At 39.9% G+C, this 19,792-nt stretch overlaps 1 protein-coding gene across 3 annotated transcripts in view; it reads left to right on the forward strand.

Annotated features, from left to right (window-relative positions):
- Pkib (cAMP-dependent protein kinase inhibitor beta) overlaps positions 1-19,543 on the forward strand; it is a 97,997-nt gene extending 78,454 nt beyond the window's left edge. For all 3 annotated transcript variants that reach the window (XM_021174711.2, XM_021174714.2, XM_021174710.3), the window contains 2 exons: positions 10,302-10,478; positions 18,756-19,543. In XM_021174711.2, the coding sequence (XP_021030370.1) occupies positions 10,302-10,478; positions 18,756-18,823 (245 nt within the window). In that variant the 3' untranslated portion in view covers positions 18,824-19,543. The remainder of the gene's footprint in view (positions 1-10,301; positions 10,479-18,755) is intronic.
- Positions 19,544-19,792: the final 249 nt, after the last annotated feature.

Here is a 19,792-nt window from a genome sequence, read left to right on the forward strand (position 1 = left end):
GATAGATAAACCCTTAGCCAGACTAACCAGAAGGCACAGAGACAGTATCCTAATTAGCAAAACCAGAAATGAAAAGGGAGACATAACAGAAACCGAGGGAATCTAAAAAAAAAATCAGGTCCTAGTATAAAAGCTTATACTCAATAAAATTGTAAAATCTGGGTGAAATGGACAATTTCCTAGACAGATACCAGGTACCAAAGTTAAATCAGGATCAGATAAATGATCTAAACAGTCCCATATCCCCTAAAGAAATAGAAACAGTCATTAAAAGTCTCTCAACAACAACAAAAAAAAAAAGCGCAGGACCAGATGGGTTTATTGCAGAGTTCTATCATACCTTTAAAGATGTAATACCAATATTCCTCAAACTATTCCAGAAAATAGAAACAGAAGGTACTCCACCCAATTCATTCTATGAAGACACAATTAAGCTGATACCTAAACCATACTAAGACCCAACAAAGAAAGAGAACTTCAAACCAATTTCCCTTATGAACATTGATGCAAAAATACTCAATAAAATTCTTGCAAACCAAATCCAAGAACACACTAAAATGATCATCCATCACGATCAAGTAGGCTTCATGCCAGGGATGTAGGGATGGTTAAATATATGGAAACCCATCAAGATAATTCACTATATAAACAAACTCAAAGGAAAAAAAAAACGATATGATCGTTTAATTAGAGGCAGAAAACCTTTTGACAAAATCCAACATCCCTTCATGATAAAAGTCTTGGAAAGATCAGGAATTCAAGGCCCATACCTAAACATAGTAAATGCAATATACAGCAAACCAGTAGCTAACATCAAACTAAATGGAGAGAAACTTGAAGCAATTTCACTAAAATCAGGGACTAGACATGGTTGCCCACTCTCTCCCTACCTATTCAATATTCAATTTGAGGGAAGTACTTGAAATCCTAGCCAGAGCAATTAGACAACAAAAGAAGTTCAAAGGAATGCAATATAGAAAGGAAGAAGTTGGAATATCACTATTTGCAGATGATTTAATCGTATACTTAACTGACCCCAAAAATTCCACCAGAGAACTCCTAAATCTCATAATTTCTGCAAGGTAGCTGGATATAAAATTAACTCAAAAAAAAAATCAGTGGCCTTCCTCTACTCAAAGGATAAACAGGCTGAGAAAGAAATCAGGGAAACAACATCCTTCACAATAGTCACAAATAATACAAAATACTTTGGTGTGATTCTAAGTAAGCAAGTGAAAGATCTGTAGGATAAGAACTTCAAGTCTCTGAAGAAAGAAATCGAAGAAGATCTCAGAGGATGGAAAGATCTCCCATGCTCATGGATTGGCAGGATTAATATGGTAAAAATAGCTATCTTGCCAAAAGCAATCTACAGATTCAATGCAATCCCAATCAAAATTCCAACTCCATTCATCATAGAGTTAGAGCAATCTGCAAATTCATCTAGAGTAAAAAAACATCTATGATAGCGAAAACTATTCTCAATAACAACACCATTGCATACACTAGCAAGATTTTGCTGAAAGGACCATGATATAGCTGTCTCTTGTGAGGCTATGCCGGGGCCTAGCAAACACAGAAGTGGATGCTCACAGTCAGCTATTGGATGGATCACAGGGCCCCCAATGGAGGAACTAGAGAAAGTACCCAAGGAGCTAAAGGGGTCTGCAACCCTATAGGTGGAACAACAATATGAACTAACCAGTACACCCACCGCCCCCCCAGAGCTCGTGTTTCTAGCTGCATATGTATCAGAAGATGGCCTAGTCGGCCATCATTGGAAAGAGAGGCCCATCAGTCTTGCAAACTTTATATGCCTCAGTACAGGGGAACGCCAGGGCCCAAGAAGTGGAAGTGGGGGGGATTGGGAGGGTGAGGGTATGGGGGGACTTTTGGGATAGCATTGGAAATGTAAAAGAAGAAAATAAAAATAAATAAATATGAAACTGAAAAAAAAAAAAACCCTCTGGTGGAATCACCATTCCTGACCTCAGCAGTACTACAGAGCAATTGTGATAAAAACTGCATGGTATTGATACAGTGACAGGCAGGTAGATCAATGGAATAGAATTGAAAACCCACAAATGAACCTACACACTTATGGTCCTTGAACTTTGACAAAGGAGCTAAAACCATCCAGTGGAAAAAAGACAGCATTTTCAACAAATGGTGCTGGCGCAACTGGTGGTTATCATCTAGAAGAATGCGAATTGACCCATTCTTATCTCCTTGTACAAAGCTCAAGTCCAAGTGGATCAAGGAACTCCACATAAAACCAGATACACTGAAACTAATAGAAAAGAAAGTGGGGAAGAGTCTCGAGGACATGGACACAGGGAAAAATTTCTTCAACAGAACACCAATAGTTTATGCTCTAAAATCAAGAATTGACGAATGAGACCTCATAAAATTGCAAAGTTTCTGTAAGGCAAAGGACACTGTCAATAAGGCCAAAAAGCAAGCAACAGATGGGGAAAAGATCTTTACCAATCCTAAATCTGATAGGGGACTAATACCCAATATATACAAATAGCTCACAGAAGTTTATAGACTCCAGAAAACCAAATGACCCTACTAAAAATGGGGTACAGAGCTAAACAGAATTCTCAAGTGAGGAATACCAAATGGCTGAGAAACACCTAAAAATGTTCAATATCCTTAATCATCAGGGAAATGCAAATCAAACAACCCTGAGATTCCACCTCACACCAATCAGAATGGCTAAGATCAAAAAATCAGGTGACAGCAGATGCTGGAGGGGTTGTGGAGAAAGAGGAACCCTCCTCCATTGTTGGTATGATTGCAAGCAGATACAACCACTTTGGAAATCAATTTGGGGGTTGACAAAATTGGACATAGTACTTGCTACCTGAGGACCCAACAATACCACTCTTGGGCATATATCCATAAGATGCTCCAATATGTAATAAAGACACATGCTCTGCTGTGTTCATATCAGCTTTATTTATAATATCCAGAAGCTGGAAAGAACCCAGATATCCCTCAACAGATTAATGAATACAGATAATGTGGTACATTACACAACGGAGTACTACTCAGCTATTAAAAACAATTCATGAAATTCCTAGGCAAATGGATGGAACTAAAAAATTATCCTGAGTGAGGTAACCCAATCACAAAAGTACACATATGATATGCACTCACTGATAAGTGGATATTAGCCCAGAAGCTCAGAATTTCCAATATACAATTCACAGACCACATGAAGAAGAAAGACCAAAGTGTGAATACTGTGGTCCTTAGAAAGGGGAGCAAAATACCCATGGGAGGAGATACAGAGATAAAGTATGGAGCAGAGACTGAAGGAAAGGCCATCCAGAGACTGTGCCACCTGTAGTTCCCTCCCTTATAAAGTCACAAACTCAGACACTAATGCGGGGGCCAACAAGTGCTTGCTGACAACTATCTGATATAGCTGTCTCCTGAGAGGCTCTACCAGTGCCTGGCAAATACAGAGGTGGATGCTCTCAGCCAACCATTGGACTGAGCACAGGTTCTCCAATGGAGGAGCTAGAGAAAGGACCCAAGGAGCTGAAAGGGTTTGCAGTCTGATAGGAGGAACAACATAAACCAACCAGTAACTCCAGAGCTCCCAGGGAATAAACCACCAAGTAAAGAGTACACGTGGAGGAACTGATGGCTTCAGCTGCATATGTTGCAGAGGATGGTCTAGTTGGTCATCAATGGGATGAGACCCCTTGGTCTTATGAAGGCTCTATGCCCCAGTGTAGGGGCATGCCAGGGCCAGGAAGTGGGAGTGGGTGAGTGGTTGAGCAGGGTTATTGAGAAGTGGATAGGGAGTTTTCAGAGGGGGAAGCCAGGAAAGGAGATAACATTTAAATGTAAATAAAGAAAATATCTAAGAAAAAAAATGGAAAAAAAAAAAAAGGTGGCTGGAGAGAGCAGACTATGTCTCCTGTCAGTAGATGTTGCTTCCTCTTTGTGGCTTGTGGGATGTTGCAGGACTTGCATGTGATTACATGGATAAATAGCTGATCTGTTGTTACCCAAAGAAGCAATTATCTTGCATCTTTTACCATGTTTAGAGGAGGTCTGTGCATTCAAAACAGAAAACTACAAAATAAGTGTCTCTACCAACAGAGAACTGGAGAAAACTAACATAAAGTATAAAGATATTGAGAGCTAGAGAGATAAAACCTTGCCTCCCTTCTCCTCTCCTCTCCCTTCCCCTCCCCCTCCTTTTCTATGGGAGTGTTCATTGATGAAGCCTCACACATGCTAAGCCTTCATTCTACCACTGAGTTAAGTCCTTAGCCCCTAAGTATCAGCTGAGACCACTATCTTTCCTTTTCTCTCTGCTTTTGGCCAAGAAAAACACTCACTTCCCAAAACATACTTTTTAGAACTCCTTTTTGCTGCTGTTATTCTAGGTGCTTCTTTCCCCAGACAGTCTGACACATACTGCCCTTCTAAGAACTAAGTTAGCGGGTAAAAAATTTATTTGACATGTTGTGCACTGAATAAGTAGTGGTTTCAAGCTGGGCGTGGTGGTGCACGCCTTTAATTCCAGTACTTGGAAGACAGAGGCAGGCGGATTTCTGAGTTCGAGGCCAGCCTGATCTACAAAGTGAGTCAAAGTGAGTTCCAGGACAGCCAGGGCTACAGAGAAACCCTGTCTCGAAAAACCAAAAACCAAAAAAAAAAAAAAAAAAAAAAAAAAAAAAAAAAAGTGGTTTCACTGTGGGAAGTGACAGAGAGAGATCAAGAGATGAGAAAAGAAGGAAACTATCCAGCTGTTTATATTCTTAGCTTCCAGTAAAGACATCTACAGAAAGGCTGGTGTGGGAAACAGCACGCATTGTATAGTATATAGGTAGAGAAGCTGTAAGATCTGTTTGTAGCTACACTTTCAACAAAGAAACACACCATTTTCTAGCATTCTCCTAAGTCTACTGGGATTTTTGTACTATGCATGTGTACAGTTATGTGTACATGTTCATGCATACATTATGTATGTATGTATGTATGTATGTATGTATGTATATATGTATGTATAAATCTAGTACTCTGTTTAGCTTGAACATCTTACTTTCTTCATTTGTGCTTATACTTTACCCTCCATATTTTAGAGACTGCAAAGCAGCTGGAGTGCATGCATATATGACTGCATTATGGTCTTTTGTTAAAAGCTATATTTTCAAGTAAGATTAAGTATGTTCAGGGCAATACAAATGGCATTACCTCATTGGGAATATGTGGCTTCAGTAGAATCTTCTAAAGTTCAAATGGTTCCAGCTCTTAGAAGCAGCACAGTTGATAAAGCAGAACTCAGCTAGAATCCTCTGTTAATTCTGAAAATGATGAAGAGGTGGCTTTGCTGGTGAGTCAGCTACCTTGGTTAGCAAACAGTCATGTAATTAATTTTTTAAGCTTGCAAAATTTAAAATGCCTTGAAGCTTATCTCAGTCTGGTTTCCCTGGGTTGTATTACTTCCCTCATCTTCCTATGAACTATGTTTTTTAAATATCACAAAGCATTAAAAGGGAGAAGTTGTCTTTCTATGTTTACCACTCCTTACAAAATATAAAAAGCACTACTGCCCAGAAAAACAGAGAAATAAAATGGCTATTTAGGGAAGGGAGAAACATTTGCTTCGTGATTTGCTCTTTATATGCTCAAAATAGTAATGCTAGGACCTTTCTGTGCTAGAACTGTCTGCTGACTCAGTTTGTCTGGCTTCAATCTTTCTATATTATTAAAGAAATATATGTTCAGTTTTTAAACATTAAAATGTATCAAAGGAACTGAAAGCTGGTTGATATGGTCCATGTTCTGTCTGCAGATCCCAAGTAGGCCTTTTTTCCTTTGCATAACATCGAAGTGACTCGTTATTTATTTTCTTTTTGTTCCTACAATACCAATATCACTTTTACATTTCAGAAACAGATTATGGACATGTTTCTGTCTGTAGAGTTGACATTTTCTCCTTAACCTAGCAGTATTAAATTAATAGGATGATGCACCCAATTTATTCACATTTTCATGATGGACTTTTCAATTATGTCCAATGCTGCAGGGAGCCTGTTGCCAGAGAATGCAAAGCTCAATGCTAAAGCCAGAACCAAGGGCCCTGCAACCTCTCAGTAAGCCACCAGATGTTGGGTCAGAAAGATAGAGAGCTTTTCACCATAGAATCCCCCACCTTCCCACCATTATGAGGGCTGAGATGGTGAGCTCGCTGGTCTGTCAGTAGTGGGTATCTTGGTCAGCATGAGCCCCAGGATCTGAGAGGAGCTGGATGCAAAAAACTGAGAAACAGCAGAACAAAGCCTCAAGAGGAAGGCGGCCAGATTACTGGCTCTCTCTCTGGACTTCCAGCTCTGATTAATTACTCAGTAAGATCCTCGTTACTGAATGTAGCTGACACACTTTTAGATAGTTTTGTAATGTTTTTGTTGAGGAAATTGCAGCACAGTATAATAATTGTAAAGGTAACGGGAGCAACTTCCCACACAGCAAAGACATTAACTCAGGGCCCGCTGTAGTAATGATTTAATGTCAAACGGAAGCTTCTACGGTACCTTTGATCATTCAGTTCCCATATGAATGGCACACAATCTTTATATTTATAAAAAGCCTTTATAGCACCAGAGTTGGGCGGATATCTACCCTCTAAACTATTAGAATTTGTTGCTCCATCAAGAGCATTGCCATGTTCCATCTGGGAAGCTCTTAACTTCAATTGGCCAGCCCTCATGGACATGTTTTCATAACTCACCTACCCCATGATGTCTTTTCTCTCCAACTTTCCTCCCCAACCCCAAATACACTCTCCTGAGGTCTCCTTCAACCCCAAACCTAGGGACCAAAAACCCTGCCTATCTTTTTCCTTCCCAGCTATAGGCTGTAGGTATCTTTATTCACCAATCAGTCATAACCTGGTGGTCAAGGTTACATAGCATCACTGGGATGCTCTGCAGATCTACATGTGGATTCTCTTGTTACTGAGGCAACCAGGCCTTGGAGGCTTGTATTTAGCATTACAAAACATAGCAAAACCCAAACCTTAAAAAGGGCTGAGAATTCTGCTTCCACATTGATGGCTGTATCCATCTTTTAGAAACTCTCTTTTAATATTCAAGTTGAGATTTGTGTAGATAAGCATTTGACCATGGCCATCATGTCTGAGGCAATGTTAACTGACTGGGGATAGAGTTGGGGCCTGAGGATCAATTCTGCTTTCAAGATGGTATCACCCACTCCTTCACAAGCTATAGATAAGAAACCTCAACTGAAACCAATTCCTCGTGGGTAAGGGTTCTTACAAACTACCAAATATTAGATATCAGATAATATCTGTGTCTGTCTCATACTTTCTCTCTTACACATACACACACACACACACACACACACACACACACACACACACACACACACACAGTGCAAGACAGAGGGAGAATTTTAAACAGGGAAATTTCCCTGTTAAAAATCAATGAAGAACAGTAACGAAAGGAGGCATATGTGCAGCTAGCTGCATATATCAACAGGATTTTATAATTCTTAATAATCCATGCCGTTTTGATTTTGGTGTGAACTGGACTGTGATTCTATACAACGTTAGATTAGTGGTTATGCAGCTTTAAATCAGTCATGGAATCTCTCATTCTTGATGGCTACATCCATAAAATCTAGATCATATCTCATTGCCTTATAGAATTATAGCAAAGTTTAATGAGGTGATAGACACAAAATATCTATAGATGTTATTGAAGAAATGCTGGTGTCTCTGTTAGGAAGTTCAAGAGAAGTCTAGCAAGGAGGTCCTTCTTCTGATAACAATGAGGCAACATAGGAGGAAGGTCAGGTCAACAATAGGGAAAGGTGACAAATGATGCAAATATCACTTGTCAGTGAACTTATCACAGGAACAGAGAGAAGTTTACCCACTATCTGTCTAGATAATGCTGTGAATCAGACAGGGTGATTGCCATAGCTGATTTGTAGAAGAGAAACTGTGACTTATAAATTTAAATGAATTGCCCACTGTCACCTTGTAACTCAGGTGGATTCTTTTGAACTAATTAATAGTCCAGTGTTCATTATACTTCTCTGAACCATCAATGCCCAGACACTTAGCAAGTACCAAACAGCTGAAAGTCTAATTCCAGATTGTCTGCAACCTCGTATGATGCTCACAAAAGGAGACTAGCTAGCACAGTAAGAGAAGGCCTCTTTTAGGGCACTTTCAGATGACCACAAAGCTCCTGAGAACATGTGGGGCACCACAGGAATTATTACATGCAGTGGGCAGGAGCTGTGTTCCTAATTCCAGATCAGCATGTGTGCATACTCTCAGTTTTTATTAGCATTTTCTTAGTGGAAATTGATTGTCTATGAAAAGCTTTCCTTCAACTACTATGAGAAGGCTGGCTTGGTTTCCTCAGGCCAGAGTTTGCTATGTCATAAACAGCAAAGAGGATCAAACCCATTCTTTGGTGGACACTGGGCACATTTTGTGTTCTGAGGTAATTTGTCAGAAAATTTAAACCTGTGCTTTCCCTCTGAGGAAAAAAGCCCTGCAGGGGGGGGGGGGTGTCTGTTGCCACCAAAGGCCAGGTGAACTTTCCTGGTCTGGGATTGAACCCAGGCACATATCTGAGGATGGTGCAGAACTGGTCCCATCCTTTTCCTGGGCATCCATGGGAGAGTTAGCCCTGAAGGCAAGGGAGTATGAGAGATGTTCCTGTTCCCCACAACTACACTAGGGAGAGTGGGTCTTGTTCCTCACCTGAGCTGCACAGTAGAGTTGACCCTGGTGACGGGGGTGCCAGTGAGCTGGCCCCAAGCGTATGAATGTAGGAGAGCTGACACCAATGGTGTGAGTCAGGGAGAGCTGGACCAATAACTTTTCTGCCTTGAGGCAACATGGGCTAGAAAGAGATACTCGCCCCGACCCTAAGTCTTTGCCCCTTATGACTAGTGACTGGTGGGAGAACTGGCCCTGGAGTCATGAGAAAAGAAGAGCAGAGTGGGCCCTGCTCCTCACCTGCTGCAGCACTTGGGAGAGTGGGCTCTGCACCTCATCAGGGCATCACAGTAGAGCTGGTGCCGGACATGGGGATTATAGGTGATCAGTCCCAAGGGGGTGAAGACAGGAGAGCTGGTCCTGCTTCTTGTCTTCTTGTGGTGCATGGATGAGGGAGAGATGTCCCTCACCACCTATGAGAGGTAGTTCCAGTGAACATTTGCAAGCAAAGTAGTATGGACAAAAGGGTATACTGTGGGACACACTGTGACACAGTAGAGCTTCTACAAGATGTTTTTTTTTTCCCTCTGTTAGAGGGGAAGGGTGCAAGGGTGGAGGGTGAGTATGAAGGGAGGGGCAGATGAGTGGGACTGGGGTACATGATGTGAAATTCATAAAGAACCAATAAAAAGTAAAAAAAAAAAAACCCAACCCTGAACACACACACACACACACATACATACACACACACATAGACACATAGCAAGGCCTTGCTAGCACCTGACCTTGCTACCTACTCAGCAAATTCCTTCTGCCATCACAACTCCTGAGTTACAGCTCAAAATCAATTTTTAGGAAGACTTGGAAAAAAAAATCATAGTTGAAAGACGGTGAGTTTAGATTTTTTTCAGGATATATAATAACTGCTACCTCCTATACAACGAATGGTTTCTGAAGAGTTGTTGGAGAAGCATCACTAAGGATGACTGTGAGTCATTCCTATGACTAGCAATGAACTGTGTCCACTCAAAGGCAAGCAAAACTGTGCCTAGCATAAACCTGAGCATACTGAAACCTATCTGAATCAGCACAAATGACGTCACAACTGTGGAGGGGAAAGCCTCAGACATAAAATAGGATTTCTTTCTAAAGAGTAAGGAAACGTGCTTTGTTCATTCCCCACAATTACAGTGATTTGGTTTCAGCTCAAATAAGTACCACAAACAAATACTCTGGGAGTGACCACTCCAGTCTGTCTTCATTGGTTGCCAAGCTCCGGGTTGGCTGATTCTTTCATAGAAAAAGCAGAACAAAAAATGTTCAGGCCTACTACACCCTCAAGCGTTCAAGTGTTGCTTTGGGATCCGGGGTTATTTATAGCAATCTGGTTCACAGAAGTACTTCCTGCCCTATTCAGCAAATGCTCACGTGGGCATCTTAGAGCCAAGGCGCAGACACTGCTTTTGTGCCACCCGAGATCAGCTCTCCAAGCCTGTAGCGGTTTTGATGTCTTTGAGGTGACCCTTTACTTCTGAACAGCACATTTTTTTTAATGTGTACATTCTATCTATAGATTCTGTGATGAGGACAGATTCATCAGAGATGACTGATGTGGAATCTGTGATCACCAGCTTTGCGTCCTCAGCCAGGGCAGGCCGCCGCAATGCCTTACCCGACATCCAGAGTTCACTGGCTACAAGTGGATCCTCTGATCTTCCACTGAAACTGGAAGCGTTGGCCGTGAAAGAAGGTAAAACTCCCAATCCCCGGAAATAAAACCCTCGCTTTGTCTCTCTTTTTCCATCTTTTTCTCTGGAGCAGCCTTTTAACTAGTTATAGCTGATCTCTCTTCTTCTTGACCAAAAGCTCTCAGGTTTAAGTGGATGTCTATGCCTTTCTGAAACTAGGCAATTTCATGTCCTAAGGGTGAACATAAAAATTGGTGCTCTGTCTATTGGATGTGCATGATCACATGATAGGATTCTAGGTTCCACCTCCAGTACAAAATTAATTAGGTGGTCATGAATATTAATCCTTGCATGGGATCTGAGTACTGCGGCTCATAACTAGTTCATTACCTGTCTCAATCTGCCACTTGTAGTTTGAGAACCTAATACAGAAGCTAGTGCCCTCTGTATCTTCTAACATTACAAGAGGCAATGGGAGGTGATCCCAGTCACAAGGTATCCTTTCTTACTTCTATCATTGCTATGTTGCCTACCATTCAATTTCATGACTGCTAAGTGCTAAGAACTCCAGTGATGAGTAGAGCAGATGTAAACTCCTACTGTCACAGATTTTTATAGTCCAACAAGAGTGCTAGATTTTTAATGAATAAATATATAGTCTAACAATGCTATGCTTTATCAGAAAACTGGAATGGGTGCTTTGTAGAGAGTTCATCAGTGACTACAGTACAATAGAAATCAGAGCAGCCATCACTGAAATCAGAATAACTTGTGAGGCAGAGGCAGGAGGATTGCTATTAGATGGTTGCTACCCTGGAATACACAGTGTAACATGTTTTTTATTCTTCTGTATAATTGTCATCTGGGATGCTTCCTGTCTCAGTCTGCTAACCTAGGCCTAGTCCTGGAAGTTTCTAGCCTCTGTACAATCTTATCTAGATTGTTTTCAGCCTCTGAGACTTACTGCTGAATAAGCTTACCCTTTCTAGTTCTTTTTTGAGCTCTGGCTGGTTCAACTCAGCTGTTCTGGCTCAAACTTCTCTCCTAGTCTGGCTTCTCTTGGTTTCTCCAGAATTGCTGTTTAGACTGAAACTAACTCTAGCAGTCTTTTTTAGCCTTCTCAATCCTTCTCATTCTCTTGCTCATTCTGTCTTTACCTGTGTCCAGCTTGTTCTTTCTTCAATTTGTCTCTATAAAACTCTCCTGGTAAAAATAGCCTCCTTTTCCCTCTCTGTGCTGCTCTACTCTCCCTCTCAACTCTACTGTACTGCTCTCCAGGAACTCTACTGTATTCCTGCTCTGTACTCCCTTCCTCCTGTACTGTCTGTCTCTCCCTTAAGTTGCTTCCTTTTCCTTCCTCTTCTCCTGAGAGTTGGGCATATCCTATTCTGTCAAATCTTTCTCTGATTCATCACTTTGTCTGCTCCTCAATTAGACATCACATTCAAATGTGGGTGCTTGCTTTCTTTATGAAGTAACTTTACCTTCATTGCTTGGAATTAAATATGTGTACTAAGGGTCATAAATGTACTTCAGCCAGGAGGATTAAATGAATAGCTTAGGAGTGAGTCATACTCTAACTAGAAACAGGCTCAAATATGCTATAACAAAAGTAGGTTCCAGGATAGCCTGTGCTAGCTACAGTGTAAGATTTTCTCAAACAAAACCAGCACAACGACAACATCAGTTTATACACCAAGGCAGAGGGGAAGAAGTTCTTCTACCTAATTTCATTAGGTTGAGCTTTGGGAGGACAGTGCCCACTGAGAGAGAATTGGTTCCCTCCAGAGAGGAATTCCCACTTAGTGTTCCCAATCCCTAGTGGTCAGCCCCGAACACATGCGCACACTCACAAAAAGCCAAATAGATTCAGTAGGTTATACACACAAGTGTGCATACGTGTATGATTATATGTAAGTGTCTGTATGTGTGTATATACATGTGACACTAAGTCAAAAAAAGGTTATGAATTTGTGTGGGGAAGGAAGGAGCTTGGAGAAAGGAGTGACATATAGATGCAGTGTGCATAGATGAAGTTCTCAGAGTCAGGGTGCATAGATCAAGTTCTCAGAGTCAGTGTGCATAGATCAAGTTCTCAGATGCAGTGTGCATGAATGAAGTTCTCAATTGCAGTGCACATTAATTAAGTTGTCAGAGGCAGTGTGAATGAATGAAGTTCTCAAGAAAACCCACAATTTTTAAAATACTTTAAATAAAAATTCAACAACTCCTCTGTCCATTCCATAATAATCCAGCTATAAGGAGATGGGATAAAGGAGAAGGCAGAATAAGGAATACAGAATAAACTGCTGATGTGGTCTAAAAATAAAAACTGGCCACTGTTGGTTGAGGGTGAGTGAGAGAACAAGTTCTTCAAGATAACTTTGGGCACAGATACCAAGGCCAGATCTTGTGAAACATTAGAAATGCGGGTGGGGAGAAGGATTTTCATTCCCCATGAGAAGATGTCTAGTGATGGGTTGGCATCTGATTTATGTTTAAAGTGCTTTTTCCTTTAACTATGAAATGGAAATGGGTGGTACGGAAGCATTAATGTTAGATTATGGATGTAAAACTCACATTAGAAAGATCTTTTTTAGGGTAAATTAAGCCTTTGGACTCACAAGGAAACATGAAATCCCAGAGTATTCTAAGGTGTACAGTTACAGAAACTCAGAGGAAGCTGGGGGAAGCCCACGGTCTTCTTGCATGGGACCCTTGATGAGGGTGGTAAGGCAGACCTGGGGTCATGTCTGTGTGTCTCCCCTTCACCAGGGGACTGCAGGGAGACAAGGTCAATGGAGTTACAGAAGCCCTGTGTGCCAAATGAACTACTACAGTGTAACAAGTCTTTAACCACTGCTTCTTGCTTCCCTGCAAGAGACATGTTCAGTCAGCAGGATTATGGTTTGTAGGGCAGCCCAGTGTTCTGGTTCCCTACAAGGTCCTTACTAATTTATCTATTTTTATATATTCTTTTATGAAACTTGTGAAAGTGTGGGTTGAATTTGGGGCCTAACATATGCTAAGCAGGTACTTTTCTACTGAGCTGCATCCCTAGCCTATTCCCCCATCCAGTTTTTCTCAGTACAAATGTATTTTACTATAAGCATCGTATTTGTCATAAGATTAGACCCAGAGTAGTATTATATCTTAATTAACCCAAGACAAACATCTCCTTAAAGAAGGAGGAAAACAAAACTTGACTAAGCCATGGCAAGTGAAACATGATGGCTTCAAGTGGGTAGGAAGAATGGAGAAAGGTGGGTAGGTAAGGGTGATGTCGAGAATCAGAAGAACTTCCTAATGAATTTGTATATTGTAGAAATGAAGGAAAATGGGTGATAACTGAGCTCAATGTGATAGCATCTACACAGAGAGATTAACTGAAGTGAGGGCAATTTTGAGAGATGAGTAAAGCTTTTGTTTTCCTCTGTATCCCGTTAGGGATCTCTATTACATGTATACACTTTAAATAGTTAGTTGAACATGTCATTTCAAAATACGTTTTATGCTATAAAGGAGAAAACATTCTCTTATAGATGGCATGTTCCTTTTTTTTCTTTTTCTTGAAGCCTAGAACCTAGGAGTTTACACTTGCTAGGCAAGTGCTAAACTAAATCTCCAAACCCTGAGCCAGTTCCATTTCTGGTAAACCACATGAGCAGATTGTTTGTAAAGACTGACTGTAAGAAGGAGAAGGACTCCAAAGAGGCCACTGTTGTGTTGCAAAAGTTACTCATAGTTAAGTCCTAACAGCTTATGTGCAAAACAAGGACATGACAGTGTCTTGCTCTAAGACCATTAAACTTAGCACCAGCTTTCTCAACATATTGTCATGAAGAGTGTCGTGAATTTAATGTATTCCACTATATGCACATACATATATGTATGTGTGTGTGTGTTTTGTTTTATATCTACATGCATATATATATATATATGCATACACATATATATATTTAAACTGAAGATATTCTAAAGTGTGAGAATTTCATACATGCATATATTTTGATTAAATATACCCATATTCCTTCCTCTTCAACTCTTCCCCTCTCTCTCCCACACTTCATTCTCACAACTTCTTGTGCTTTTAAAAATCAAAGACAGAAACACAAACAAAAATTCACTGGATCCTCCTAGTGCTACCTTTATGTGCATGGGTGAAGGATATCTGCTGGAGTATGGGATACAACCCTGAGGAAAACAGACTTTGCCATCCCAGCAGCCATCCATTGCAATAACTCCTCAGATGGGGTGGACACTATTCATAGTCTCATCGGTAGTTCTCAATAGGTGCTATCCTGTTTCTCTTGTCTCTTAGGAGTTTCTAGTTGGATTTTGAGAAGGATAATTAAGAAGCCTTCATACCACTATCTCATTGGACCAACCATCACTAAGAACATAATTTGCAGAATAATTTGCCTCTTTGACTTACAGAAGAAGCCAATGTTGTCTAAATGAAATCATCACCAGTTCTAATAGCTTTTCCCAGAACGCTATTTTGCGGTGTAGTTGCTTCAGAACTAGTGATGACAAAACGGTTGCAGGACTAACTTAGTGCCTTGGATCTCATAATGCTACACAACTTCACGACTACTCATTTCCACCAAACATACTTTCTGAAGTTCTTCCCAGGAACCTTCAGGAAAGGCCTACGGTTGTGACCATGACCCAGATGCATTCCTGACCCTAGCCTTCTTATAGCTGATCTTACTTCTGTCTTTGTTTCATAGAAAAGTACCATGGGAATGTGCTGCTTTTTTAACTACTATTTTTCTTTTCTCCATTCTTCCTCTAGCACCAATAAGATGTCATCCTATCACACTTATGTTTGGGCCATTGTCTTGACTATAGTTTGTGGTCAATTCTTAGCCCCTTTGCAGCATAATCTTTCAGGGAGCTTAGCAGGAATGATTATTATGACTTCCCTTAAACAGTTTTCCTCCCTTGGTTCCCTGGACAACTTGCTCTCATGGTTTTCATTTTTCCTCATTGACTTTTTCACTCTGGGTTTCTTTCTGCTCTCCTCCTTAATCACTTAACAGAATGGAAAGCACAAAGCACAGTTTTTGGACAACTGGGTCAATGCTTCTTTGCTTCTAATGCTATCTGATTTCCTTGGATCGTTTATATCATACTGATACCAAGATTTATGAGTTACTGAATAACTCGCATGAGTTACTCTTCTTGTTGGCATAACTGACAAAATCGTAGTAAGAAAGGAATGTTTTTGTTGAAAATAGATTTTTTTCTCTCACATAATAAATCCGCATTACACCTTTCTCCCTCTACTTCTCCAGGTTCCTCCCCTCTTATCTGGATCCACTCCCTCTCTGTCTTTCATTAGAAACTAACAGGTTTCTAAGGGATAATAATAAATAAGATGAAACCAAAGCTGACATGCTAAATAGGACAAAATAAGGAAACAGGAAAAGAGCCCAAGAAAAGGCACAAGAAACAGACAAAGAAGCATAAACCCTCTCATTCATGCCCTTAGAGATCTCATCATAACACTAAACTGGAAGCCATAATGTACATGCAAAGGACCCGTAGGGTAAACGAGAGCAGGAAAAAATATGTATGTATAAAATAATGTTTAAAAAATAAGATTGACTCGTAAAACCAAAATAAAAAAAAATAATAAGATTGAAAAAAAAAGCCCTGACACAATATTATGGGACAAGGAACCTTCAAAGATACCTTTGAGTTCATTTCTCAGCGTCAATCCCCTACTGGGAATGCAGCCTTGCCTTGAGAACTTAATTTCCCCTGTAAGACTCCCTCAGAGTGGCTATCCTTTGTCAGTTGCTTCTGGCCTAAGGGTAGGGGCACGAGTCTACATTTCCCTTCAGCTCTCGTGCAGACCCATGTCAACCCTGTATAACATTTTTTAATAACAGTGGTATTTGGTTTTATTGTATGTCCCTGCGTTATCTAGTCTCCGGTTCCATGTCACTGTGGCATCCATGTCATAGAGTGGGCCTTCAGTAAATCAGATATTGGCTGGTTACTTCTAGGGCATTTTTTCCTAGCTGGTAGCTTAAAACTCTTCCTCCTCAAAGCTGTTTGTAAAGGCCTATGAAGCACATAACCAGGTTTATCACAGCAGCTGTGTTCTCGGTAGCAGTATTCTAAAGTTTCATGTTGCTATGACCTTAGGCAATCAAATGAAGGAGGAAGGATGTCCTTTAGCTCACTGTTTGAAAGGATGTACAGTGGAACATAGCAGGAAGACAGGAAGGATGATGAGAAGCCAGTTCCTGTTGTCTTTGGAGTCAGGAGTCAGGGAGAAATGAATGTTGGTGCTCGGCTGACTTTTTCCACTTCACTTTTTTATTCAGTCTGCGAGCCTGTGAAGGGATGCTGCCTATCTGCAGGATAATCCTCATTGAGTTCAGCCTCTCTGAGCTACTCTCACATATATGTTCAGAGGTATCTCCTGGATAATTCTAGATCCACCTAAGTCAATAGTGAAGACTAATTGTCATTAACTAATGACATGGATGACAGGCTGGAGGTCCCTGAATTTTGCTCTCATAGAATGAACTACCTGGATGACATCACTGCTTAGGTACAGAACTGTATTATCAAATTTAGTGGGCATAAAAGCAATCTTTGGATTTTCCTTCTAAACCCCATTCTTCCTATGTTTTCACAATCTCTGTGAGTAGTTATTCCACAGCTCCAGTTGCTGAAACCAGAAATGTTGGCTCATCCCTATTTCCCTCTGATTTTCACATTCTGCCTCTCAGCCTTTAGTGAATGCTCTTAGCTACACTTTCAGAACTGGCCCACACATCTGCCATTTTTCTACCCGTTACTCATGGCCCTGGTGCTTCATCTCATGCTTTTTCTTTTCTTTCTGTTGTCCCTCTCGCACATCTCACACATCGCTGCCCTGGGCTTTACTGTTGTCTTATTTAAATTCCTTTCTCCATGTGATACAAACTGCACACTATCCTCCCTTTTCAGACTTTTACTAAAATCTGGAGACAGATTAACCATTTCTATTTTCTACTCCTAACTTAATAACCTCACAAACCCCTTTCACTTTTTAAAAATGATACACTCTACATATTTTGTTTATTGTCATTCTCATATCACTAACTGGATGTTACCTAAGAAATGCTTCATGTTCTTAGCTTAGTAATTTTTATTTTTTTTAAATAGAGGTCTCACATTATAGTCCAAGCTGGCTGGAAACTCATTATATAGCCAAGGTGGGTTCGCAGATAACTGACAAATGAAAAGTCCTAACTGCTAGACTTCTCTTCAAAGATGCTATAGATGATTTTGTTAGGAGAAAGTTTGAGGGAATGGTTGACACTTAAATAATTTCATTTTAAATGAAGACAACCAAATATGGAACATTTCAAAGGATGAAAGAGAAAAAAGGGTATTGCAACTGAGCTTCATATATTTAATCCCATCACTGGGAAGGCAGAGGCAGATAAATCTCAGTGAGTTAGAGGCTCCTCTGATCTACATAGTGAGATCCTGTAGGGGGGAAAGTGTTTAAAGATGATAGTGATTTAAAATGAAGACTCAAGAAAAAGGGGAAGGCTGGCCAAATAAAGAGTAAGGAATTGTGGCTGGAATTGTCAGCTTTTGATGAATCTGAATCTCACAGGAGCTGGAGCCATGAGGGCCTTAGACTTTGGAAGTAAGAACATTGCTAGGACCAACAGCAATCGTGTCCATGGCAATGAACAGGGTCCTGCAGTCATAAAGGGTTGTATTTGCTTATGATTCTTCTATTTCTTCACAACTTATCAGTACAGTCACTACATTTTCACCTTCCAATAAGTGCTGACAAATTCTGTAACCCTTCTTGGGAAGCACATCTTCCATTGTGATTTTCCACAAGTCATTTAATCTGATTCTGCTTTAGTTTGCCAGCCTGTAGATCAGTGGTTCATAACCATCTTTAATGCAGTGTGAACTCTTAGTAGAGGCTTCATGTTGTGGTGACCACCCCAACCATAAAATTATTTTATTGCTACTCTGTGAGTGTAATTTTGCTGTTGTTATGAATTGTAATGTAAATAGCTGATATGCAGACCCATAGGTTGAGAAACACTGCTGTTGATTGAGAGTATAATGGCATCTTAAGAGTCATCCTGGCATGTAGTAACTATAGACGAAGAAAGTTGACTAGGAGGAAGACCTATGAAGGACTCAAATATTTCCTCTCTATGCAGATTCATATCTGTGTTGAACATGATCTAGTCAGGATGGAAACTACATGAGTAGGCAAAGTGGGAAACAACTTTCATTGGAAGCATATAATGTATTTCAATATATTTTGCATACGATTGAGAAATCTTTTCTTTTTGTAGATGCAAAAACGAAGAATGATGAGAAAGACCAAGGCCAACCAAAAACACCCCTAAATGAAGGAAAATGAAGGTTCAGAATTCATCAAGGGTGTTGATTTTATGCTCATTGAAAGACATAGCAGCTATGTATTCCTGGGGTGTTTGATCTGGTAGTAACCATGGTAACCCATGGTAGCGTGTGTGTGTGTGTGTGTGTGTGTGTGTGTGTGTGTGTGTGTGTGTGTGTGTGCATGCATGTGTGTGTGTGTTTTAGGTAATTTTGTTGTGATGCTCTGTCCTTAAATTGCAGCCATGATACTGAAATAGGTTATTAAAAGGTGTTACTTTCAAATTGCACCCAAGGAAGGACACACTGTTTATACCCCAACAAAATCCACTGTCTATTTTGGGATTTACTTAGTCAGATATATGCTTAATTCTGTCTTAGTGAGTTGGAACATTTTTCTTGGTATGTATAGACCGAAACCTATTAATTTAATACATTTTAGAATTTGTAGGAAATTATATTTTTTTGGTGAGATGGAATTAGCAGTAAAAATCACACTTATAAAATGTGTTTATTTTTAATTAAAATTTTCACCATATTTCCTGTAAAATATTAGGAGAGATCTGAAAACAGTGTCAACATTGTAACAACTTAAACATCTCTAGGATGTTTTTGTCTAATGTATTTTCCATCTAGTCTGAATGTACTGTAAATTTTCATATCGACCCACATAACATAAAATTTGTGACAAACTTGCTTATATAAAACATGTGTATTGAATAAATCTCACTATATTCCTTAACTTGGTGTATGTGTGCACCTTGTTTAATGTGGATTGTACAAGATATTGTGCTCCTTTTCTTAGACTGTTTTTCATTCTCTGGACTTTTGTGTGTATATGCAAATTGTTGCTAGAATAATTTCATCAGAATGCTGATCTTAATTTTTATATTTTTTCTAAAGAATAATACTAGAAGTTAAAAGAGTAAAATACATGCTTTAAATATATATTTAAATATAGGTTTTTTCCTTTTTTTATTGAAAATAGATT

The sequence above is a fragment of the Mus caroli genome, unplaced genomic scaffold (genome assembly GCF_978045245.1).
Source record: "Mus caroli unplaced genomic scaffold, Mus_caroli_1 scaffold_9, whole genome shotgun sequence".
NCBI classification, from domain to species: Eukaryota; Metazoa; Chordata; class Mammalia; order Rodentia; family Muridae; genus Mus; species Mus caroli.